The sequence below is a fragment of the Montipora capricornis genome, chromosome 3 (assembly GCF_036669925.1).
Source record: "Montipora capricornis isolate CH-2021 chromosome 3, ASM3666992v2, whole genome shotgun sequence".
Lineage (NCBI taxonomy): Eukaryota > Metazoa > Cnidaria > Anthozoa > Scleractinia > Acroporidae > Montipora > Montipora capricornis.
The window spans coordinates 38,610,164-38,620,273 of record NC_090885.1 but is presented as its reverse complement, the minus strand read 5'-3'; the positions used below and the strand labels follow the sequence as shown (position 1 = coordinate 38,620,273).

Here is a 10,110-nt window from a genome sequence, read left to right as displayed (position 1 = left end):
CGTTTTAATGAACACCGCCGCATTTTAGATAACGCTAAAACCAAATCCAAACCTACTACAGTCGCAGAACATTTCCTCTCCTCTCCCCACACACCATTTCTAAGGACATGCAATAAATTCTACCGAAAAAAATATTTTCCAACAGAGACTCGATCCGTAAGAACGGGGAGCCTTTTTTGATTTCAAAGGCAGGACAATTGATTCTAATGGTCTTAATATCCGCGAAGAAACGTATTAGATTTCAGTTTATTATTTGCAGTCACTTCCGTTACTTTTCCTTTACTCTTAATATTTGAATTCAAATTTGTTGTAACTACCATATTTTATCACATTTTTCCGGTACTACGCCAACATCCATTTACTATATATATGTACATAGAAACAATCCGATGTAAACTCTCATTGCACCTGAAGAAGGCTGGTTTGGCCAGTCGAAATATAGTACACTAAAATCAAATCAGGGGGAAGACGTAAAATATGTAACAGTAGGACGTTATTATGAAGGAGAAATTGGAAAACGTTTGGTCCGCATCAGTGGGGAAATATTTGCAAAGAGGAAATGGGAATCACCAAAACGTGGGTGGCGACTGGCGAATGTGGATCAAGGCGAGAGGGAACTGTTCGGATCGCCCGAGCCTTCTCAGAATTCCCTCCCCTCATCCGCAAGGAAACAGGCCGCACATTATTAAATACTCGGCTCGAAACGCATTGAGGCTGGTTTATCATTGAGATACACAGACGACAACAAATACTGAGCTTAACTTCGCGTTTAAAAATGTTTTCCGTGATCGGTCCACGTTGAATTTCAAGTTTAATGATGGGGAAATCATCAAAGGTTAATTTCGATAATTCCGATATCTGTATTTGTGACTCTAAGGATGCGTGCATGATTAAATGGTCACTCAATCAGGAATTGTTATCTCTGCCATTTTAATATTGTTTCATTGCATACAACACATGTGAACACTATGTAAATTTGAGGGAGAAACTCATTTTACTGCGTCTGCCTTCTCTAAATGTTGCCAACATTGTAGGATTTGATCTCAGCTTTTGAATCATTTCGAACTTGATCACGGCTTAGCTTCGTCGAGCTATGGTGAGCAACATTAGGCCTGACACCTTTCTGAACGGCATCTCTGCTTGGCATCCTCCATTTCACTTTACGCACCCGAAGGTTGTCGTTGCGGCAGTGACACTTAAATCCAGCCACTTTCCATTTACAGCCATGCTTTCCCCATTTCTTGTCTGAGTTTGCGTATGGAATATGCTTGGGGACCCCGTTGTCTTGTTTCTCTTCCTTGTAGCGAACGCAAGTTTTACCGTAGCAGGCGCACTTGATTCCCACTCTGTAGTGACAATCGTTATTGTTGTGGCACCCCTCTGAAGCCAAAGAGCACTCAAATTCAGGGGAACCCTTGGTCGAATCTCTGGTGTAGTCGAATTTTTGCAGCTGTACATTACCACTTTCTGTAGGTGAACAGCCATAATTCAAGTAACCAAGGTAGTAATACTGCAGGTTTACAGCTCTGATGTAGTTGTCTGATCCTGTCTCGAAGCGGCTTTGTAGAATGTCCCAAATTGGTCTGAAACTGTGCTCCACAGCGGAGTCTGACTCGTCAGCTTCATTCATCAACTTCTCAATCAGTTCTTCCGTCCTCTGTTTGAACAGCGCGTTACGGGTTTCTTTGGTCCCTCCGCGGACGATGAGTTTGTCTACCGTGTTCATGTGGCTTGCACTTGATGCTTCACTTTGGCTGACATTTGCACACGCTTCAACGCCGACTTTGCCAACACTGGTAGGCCCTGCGAGTGAAACGCAGCTCTTCACCTGAAAGTCTCTCTGACTGTATGATTTGGAACTCTCCGCAAAGGATGTCTGCTTGATACTTGATCCACGCTTTACGGACGTTATAACATGGGAACCGAACGTCTCCAAGAAATTGTAGTATGGCTTCCAGGAGTTTGCGAGCCAAGGCTTGTCAAATGTTAAGGGAAGACCTTCGAATTCCTTCAGAAGACGCTTCGTTAGAGTGGAGACATCGATGTCATCCAAACAATCCTTCTTTACGAAGATCTTTTCCGTCAATGCTCGGACGTTTAGAGACATTCCACTTACTTCGTTGGTCTTTGAATCTTTCGTCTGGATAACGCTGCTTAGCGTGGCTCCAAGAGTGAATGTAGACTGCAGTGATGCGTCCAAACCAGCTTCAACGGCCGTCTTGGAGTAGAATGCTTTGGTGCTTGCGTAGTAGTCAAAATGACTGCCTGAATAGTGAAGCTCTGATCTTTTGAAGCAGCTGGAAGGCAATTCTTCGAACACGCTCGCCTCATGTTCCTGAAAGTCACTCAACAAGTTGACCTTTCGCAGATTGATCCCTTTTCCAAGCTCAAATGTGTCGCTATCATTGTTCGCTAAGACACCTTTCAATGTGGCTGACAGGCAGAGGAGGAGCAGTGTTTGCACGATCATGATTCACAGAATCTGTTTTTGGAAGCAGTGTCACCTAACCTACCGATAAAGGATCCATATTTAGCTTAGTATGACATATTTCAAAGCCAGCAACTTGATTTCAAGTCACCAATGGGTGGAAATAACTGAATCACAAGTGCGTGGACAGAAAAAAAAACGGGTGGTTTGGTTGATTAAATATACCTCATTCACAAGGAATTATTGCGACAGCCATGTGAGATGAACGAAGAGAATAGCCTGATTGCTCACCCCAGCGATAAGGAACTTAAAATGCTTTTTTGTGCGACTGGACCCCAACCGGAATGGTCCAGTCTCTATGCTCTCATATCAGTATGGACGATTTGTCGGAAATGTTAGTGCAACCACTGTCAAGGGTTTAAGAGAGTCACTTCAGTCTGCCATTTGTTACTTAAATACGCCTCTGCTTAAGCTAGCCTTTAAGGCAGGCCTTCCATGATGGAATTTATTACCGGTTATGTGCTGAGGTGTTTCTTTTTCTCAAGAAAATGCATAGTTTGGGGAGAGACTTTGTTGTGCTCGGTTTTGTGTCCATCGAAGGACTTTCGTTCTCACTGAGAAATTAAAAAAGATGAGAAAAACTGTCCACATAGCTGAACTTTTTGATGTGACTAATAAAGGCAGCATTAGTGGCATGAAAATGCAAGTTGGGAATCGGTTTCATTTTGAAATAAAGGCCACATGCAGATTAAAGATTCGTTTTTGTGTTTTATTCTTGGTAAATCAATTCTTGCACTAAGGCCCTGTTTACAAGGAGGGAGGGTAACCCCACCTGTGAAATTTTGCTTGTAAACCCGTGCTATCTTTGACCCTCCTGCTAGGGAAACCCTAGCAGTGAGGCAGTAAGGTCACCCTACCTGCTTGTAGACAGGGCCTAAGTAAATCATTGATAACAAACCCGAGTTGGTTTTCCGAAAACTGCCGCAGATTTCTCAGTTTTAATTTTTTCTGTCTAGAATCAAGCCGTGATCTATGCCACGCTAGTATTTTGATAAATTACTGGATATGAAACATTACAATAAATACAGACTTAAATAAGCATAAACATAAAAGATCTTTTAGCACAACAAAGTCGAAGGGATGCATATCTGGGTAAAAACGTTAAAACTAATTGTAATGAGGCAGCTAATCTTAAGTGGGAATCAGGCAACGACGTATATTTTGTGGAATCATCGTACAATGTTGCCAGATACGAAGTGCGTGGAAGCTATTGTTTGTTAATTGTTATTGCTGTTAGACAACCCACAACAAATGCTTTCCATCTTAGCAGACAATCGTGTTAATCCGCCCCCAAACGGCGAAACAAACTGTAATATTTGAATTGAATGAAGTGAAAAAAAAAATCCCAGAAAAGTTTTTCTTCTCATTCTCCCTCGATTGTAATAATGACGTTAGTCTATATAAAGACAATACCTCAAAAAGCAGAATTGATATCTCGTAGGTACATTGTTTTTTAATGGCCCTGTTTATCCACGCTCCTCAAATGCAATTAAGCCAATTACTTACGCTTTGAAAACAAAATTATAATCTATGGGTGGATTAAACTTCCACTGTTTTATCACTAACCTTGATGTTCCCTGGACTCCCTTTCTTGCTGGTATGTCCAGTGAGGCAGAAACTTAGTTATTAAATAGCATAGTCTTGTTAGGGACGTCTGAGCTTGCAGGTTCATATGCATGTAAGTCGCTGAAAATTTTCACGGATGTCACCTTTTACGCTATCCTTTTGTTGTCCTTTATTTGATCACTTACTGGTACTTGTCGAGAGAACTAAATTGAAGACGCAATGGCTTTGTAACACATTTTATGAGTTTATATCAAATTAGCCGGTTTTTTTTTCTTTTCTGGCCCAAGAAACTCTCCGCTTTTCATGTAATATTGCTTAAGTGAATTTTTTATTACAACAATATGATTCCTTTCAGAAAATCTCGTTCTTTAAAATCGCTTTTCTTATTTTTATGTTGACGCAAACATTTCTTCATGTACTATTATTTAGGTTTGTACCGGAAACCTAAGACGCTCGTTAAGTTTGCTTTTTAATACTCAAGTTAACAAAAGGTCTCCCGTTCAGTTGATCACGACTCGCATTAATGTCCATAAACCTTTTTTTTTTCTTTTTTTTTTTTCATCTCTTTCGAATAAAAGTAGAAGTGAATTTCGTTATAAAAAAACTGCGATGAAATATTTTAAACATAGTAAAAGCTAAATAGTAAAAAAAGAACGACGACGTTTCGACGCTATCCTAACGTCATTATCAAGTCAAAAAAGAAACAAAAATGGAACTTGATTATAAATACTAAAGGCACGATAGCTACAATAATACTACCTGCAAACAAAAAACCTATCACCGATGGAATGTGCTTGAGTATTTAAAGACATCAATGCGCTGTCTATTATTTTTATTCTCCAAATTCCATTCATGCTAAGCTTTTTTTATCTTGTAGTGTTATATATTGTAGCAATTGTCTCTGTAGATGATTAACAGTTTAAGTGTTGTGTACCTAATGATCGATTCTTATGAATTTTCTACACGTTTTGACCAATCACGCTTCAGCGATCACAAAACAAAAGAAATGTTTGGAGTTGTTGGCTCAAAAGTTTGACCAGTCTAAAACTTCGTGCGTTTCCACTCGTGAGACTTGCTAATACCTTTGTCCTTCCCTAATTTGAAAACACTGCATTTTAGAATGTCTCTTCGGGCTTATGTGTCTATAACGTCGAAGATCTTGTTATCAGCAATTTTCGGGGTTTTGAATAAACGAGCCCTTGCCTCCTAGGTAGGGTTAACCAGGTATGCATGCACGATGAAGGGTTTTTCTTTTGTCGAAAGGAACTGGAGGACCTCAGGTTGAAAAGCGAAGCAATCTAGCAGGAATTTTGGCCGCTGTGTTGATATGCATTCTGCTGGTGATCGCTGCTGTATGCACTTTCATTTATCGGGGACAATTGATGCAGAAGTGGCGCACATTCAAGCAGAAAACACCGAGCAGGTATGTCGGATTTTGAAACTCCTTCAAATGTGCAATTGAGAAGGACAAGAACGAGACAGAGCAACCGTAGGTGTTCGTCCACCCCAAAACACCAATTGATACTACTGGCTTACAAATAGCTGGAGGGAGATAAATCACTTGAACCGAGGATTACTCTTAACAGTCATAGTTTGTGGTCAAAGTCAAACTTGAATCCGGGAGCTCCTCTTGCTACCTCGTTCGTTAGCTGATTTCTCAACTTCGGAACCTTTCAGCCCTAAGTCGCAAACGCTACTTCTATTCTTAGCCTCGCTCGCCATGGGTTGCCCCGTTCAGAGTGCCAAAGGCAAATATCGTTTATTTCAGTCGGAGTCGTACTGAGGAATTGACACGATAAATGGGCGAGGGAATACGCTAAGGAATTATTACTGTGGAAGCGAGCAATCACATTTTTCATAAAGAAAAATGGTACCTTTACCATATCATTACACAACGAGTCTGAGTCAAGGGCAATTTCTGTCGTTTATCAGTTGTTTTTTTTTTCTAGAGTCGAAGACAGTGAATCCCTTAGGTACGGTCGACTTAAGCTTTTTTTCTTTTCTGCGATGTAAGTCGAAAGCACGTTTCATGAAAATACCTCGACAACGTGCTGTTTTTGGTTGATAATACCCAACCTGAGATTGGCGTGAACTACACACCCACCCAACCCCAAGCTCTTATATGTCTATTATTCTTTTATACTTGATCCCTTTGACTTCTTTTTGTCTGGATCATTTTTTTAGTTACCGAGGTCTGTCCAGGGCTCTCCTAAGCAACAAAGAGGGCAGAGTGGACCAGCCGCTCGCACTAGTCACGATGTGGAGGCCGCAAATCGAGACCCAATATTTCGGGACCAATCCTTAACAATACAACGCGAAATCAGAAGGATGTTACTTTAAAACGCGGTGCCCTTGGTTCTAGTAAACCTTCAAGTGAACCTGCCAAACAAGATCAACCAGATGCACAGCCATTAGTAGCTTTCAAACCAACGCCAAACAAACCTGAAAAACCTGCTTCGGAAAAGGAGGAAAGTACTACAAAGTATTTGCCACCAAAACTGCGAAATCGAGAATGGCCTCCCAAAGATGACAAGAGAGCTTCTTTGAATCGCGTGTCTAGTCCAACAGGGATTAGTAATCATGTCAAACCTATTCGAACCGAAAAGCCATGCGGGAATATTAGACAAACCCGCTGTTCCCCCTCTCCCGTCAGGGAGAGGGCCAGTCAAACCCGCTAAACCTTCACGACCTGAAAGCCTCGCGGGTGTGATTGACAAACGCGAACCTGCAAAGCCGTTGAAGCCGAAACGCCCAGAAAGTCACGCGGGAGTGATTGACAAACCGGTTGCTCCTTCTTGGAAAAAGAACGTATCACAAAGTTCTACGAGCAATAAAAAGCTGCAAGCCACAGATGCTGTTAATCCACCTAACATTCTCGGTAGGCCTCCATTGAGGGCTGTTGACTCTCGATTTCCCAAACAATCATCAGAGGAAAGGCCGGCCTCGCTGCCTCTTAACCCATCTGACTTGAAAAAGCAGGACTTGCCTCAGGAGCAAAAAACCTTCCTCTTTCTCTTCGGCTGATAACAAACCCAATAAGGTCGCTCTCAAGCCTCCTGGACCCATTCCTCCGCGACCTGGAGCAAACCGACTTGATGATATCTCATTAGTGTACGACTCCATTCAACGCGCCGCCCAAATCACTACAATTGCAACTTAATTCTATTCTACACATCCGTTATGAAAAGTCCTGAAGGAGTTACTGTGTTCTTTGGCGACTATCTTCATCATGTTGTCTGCCGAATATTGTTCGCTGAGGCGACACTTTGGATTGATTAAAAGACGAAGATAAAAAGGCGTATTGCATAGAAGCCTGGTACATACGTAGTGTCGAAGAAGCTCTCTGAAGGTGCTCCAGAGAAATATTTTAGGAAAACTTTCTCCCCCTAGATATAATGAAATTAAGTGAACTGTAAGTTAAATTGCTTTTAGAATTGACTAGAAATGCTCACTGAAACTTAGATGTAGCGGATATTGTCATTCTGGTATCCCTTACGCGTTAATCGTTATCTGTGATTGGACATTTGGGTGAGTAAAATTATAACTAATTAGTAAATTAAATATTAAACCAAGGAAGAACTCTTGGAGGAAACCTTTGAGAAGGATCAATCAGGTGATTTTTACAATTAGTCGTGGCAAAATTTGCTATCTGATATCGATTTACAGCGAATTCGATATTCTCACTCAATTAGTTATTCTGATTCTCTTCAACTGAAGATTGTTTATCCATAAAGCACTCAGAGGTAGTAAAAGTCGCTGCCGTTTCGTGGGTTAAAAAGCAGCCTTATAATTGTCCCTGTGAATCGATTGGCTAAAAATCCTCCCGGGTTGAAATGTTCTTGACGCTTACTCCGGAATCTTTCCCCTGTAAACTCAAAGATCTTCATTGAATTACTGACACTAATGTCACTGCAATGCTTCCTCTCCATGATATCAAATTCTCCGAGGAAGAGTGCATCTAAGTTTTTTCAATCATTAGGTTGTTGGCAGGAGTACGAATAAGAAACTATTTCAAAAAAAAAGGAAATTCAGGAATGGTAATAGTCTCCTTCGAAGCCGTTATTTGGGTCGTCACGCAACGCTCCTCCCCACTAACAGCTGCTCACGAGAGAGACACATTCCTTTCCCTTTGTTTTTGAGAACCAACAGAATGCTCGTTATTGTTATCGGGTACGCCAATCAAATTCCTCGTTATTTTTCTTCGCCATCGTTCGTTATTTAACGACTCTGGCGTCGCGTAAACAACCGAATAAAATTCTCTTTCAAGGAGATCTATTTCTCCCTTTGTACTCGCGTCGCTCAGACTTACGCAGGATATTCCTACCTGTCGTAAGCGTTCGGTTTGATCCTTAATGAGGAAAAGCAAAGGCGAAACAACAATCACAATGTGGCCAGACTCGCCAGTGAAGCCGTCAAATACCATAGGTAGAGCTTGAAAAATGACAGATTTTCCAAAGCCAGTATACGTCCTTTTTCTTCAGCACTGCAGATATAATCGCTTCTTTTTTATGCTTGTTTAACTCGCTAAACTTGAATTGTTCACACACTTTTGAAAAGAAGATAGATCCGCCATGTTTGCTTTGAAGTAATGTAGACGGACTTGGACCAGGTTTCCAGAATATGGAAGCCTGTTTCTTACTGGTCAATTTTAGGGAAAGGAATGTGTCTCTCTCGTGAGCAGCCGTTAGTGGAGAGGAGCGTTGCGTGACCGACCCTAATAACGGCTGCGAAGAAGACTAAATGGTAATGGCAGGAAAAAGATAAAATACTGTAGTGTGGGTGACTCGGTCTGTCATATTTATTTCGCTCCGTCTATTGAAACTCTCGACAAATAAAGTTAGAAATGTGACGCAAACTCTCTGAACAGTGAAAAAAGCCTCTCAAGAAGAGAAGGACAGATACAGATGCGCAATACATCGAAGCATTAAGTCTACAACCTATTTTACCTTCAAATGACACTGGATAACATTGCGAATTCCGCTTTCCGTGAATCTTCTATTACTTGTGTTACATGCGAACCTCGGCAGTTACAAGCTTTTCCAATAACTGGTTCCGGGTTAACCCAATTTCATTACTACGACTCACCAGTGCGAAGATTGTTTACATTACTCATTAACCACGAAGAGAGATAACTTTTGGTATTTGTTCAACAATATATTCTTTAATCTATCCCAAAATCATTCAGAGAGTCAAAACTTCATATTTATGACCCATTTTCTTCGCTCTTGTGTTCAGGTCACGTGTCACAAGTTTGTTTTGCATCTCATAGATGTTAAGATTTGCAATTACAAACTCTGTTTGACTGGCTCACTGTGTAAATAGTTCTTCCTGAAGTTAAAACAGATACGTTTCGATTTTGAGGAAAAGAAACAAATTCGACCAAGCTGTTTTGAAAAAAGGCCAAGGAACTCATTTAAAATACACGAAAACATCTACTTCTAAATTAACTGCCTCGCTCTACTCAGCTTTGAAGGTATGGAACCAAATGTGCGCATGCGTTTCTGTAGAGGCTTTGCGGAATTTTTTTTTTTTTTTTGGCAAACGTCTTCGCTACTTGTAGTAATCGGCCAACAGCCTCTTCTGTGATGGCGCACGAGCTAAAGACAATTGCACGCGCAAATTTACCGTAAGGCTTATTCCATATCAGCCATCTTGAAAAAGGTGTCAGTTGTCTCGGGGATGTGAAATCAGTTCATTTATGAATGGGAGATCATTTACTGTCACCAGTCGATGACAAAAGTCGATTGTGTTTTCTATGCGTTGTATTTGCTTTTAATGCGTTTATACCTTAGACGTGTTTCTCGTTACTTTCCTTGCCATGTTTACGTAGACGCGGCTATTGTAAGATTACATGTAATTTCAGGTCATCGTTGATGATCATGTGCCTGACGAAAGCAATTATTAGTTAACTATTCCAGTTAGTTTTTCAATTATTATAATTGTGTTCAACTCAACTCCCTAGGTATCTTGGGGCTTCTAAGCGCATGAAACGATCCCTGCTATCAGAGGTCTCTTTTCTTTTGCGTTCGCTGGGCTGACGAGTACGGGAAAAGAAA

The 10,110-nt window shown here is 41.0% G+C and overlaps 1 protein-coding gene across 2 annotated transcripts; it reads right to left on the bottom strand.

The window, feature by feature from the left end:
• Window positions 1–911: 911 nt before the first annotated feature.
• Window positions 912–4,171, bottom strand: LOC138043089 (DELTA-alicitoxin-Pse2b-like). Of its 2 annotated transcripts, none has more exons than XM_068889209.1 (2): window positions 4,055–4,171; window positions 912–2,509 (listed from the first exon to the last, which is right to left on the bottom strand). In XM_068889209.1, the coding sequence occupies exon 2, from the start codon at window positions 2,468–2,470 to the stop codon at window positions 1,013–1,015; it is 1,458 nt and encodes a 485-aa protein (XP_068745310.1). In that variant the 5' UTR covers window positions 2,471–2,509; window positions 4,055–4,171; the 3' UTR covers window positions 912–1,012. The 2 variants fall into 2 exon arrangements, with proteins under 2 accessions (XP_068745310.1, XP_068745311.1); XM_068889210.1 differs by having other exon boundaries at window positions 912–2,504; window positions 4,055–4,151.
• Between the last annotated feature and the right edge of the window lie 5,939 nt (window positions 4,172–10,110).

Coding starts and splice junctions, on each gene's coding strand:
- LOC138043089 (XM_068889209.1), bottom strand. CDS start 2,470: ATGATCGTGCAAACACTGCTCCTCCTCTGCCTGTCAGCCACATTGAAA.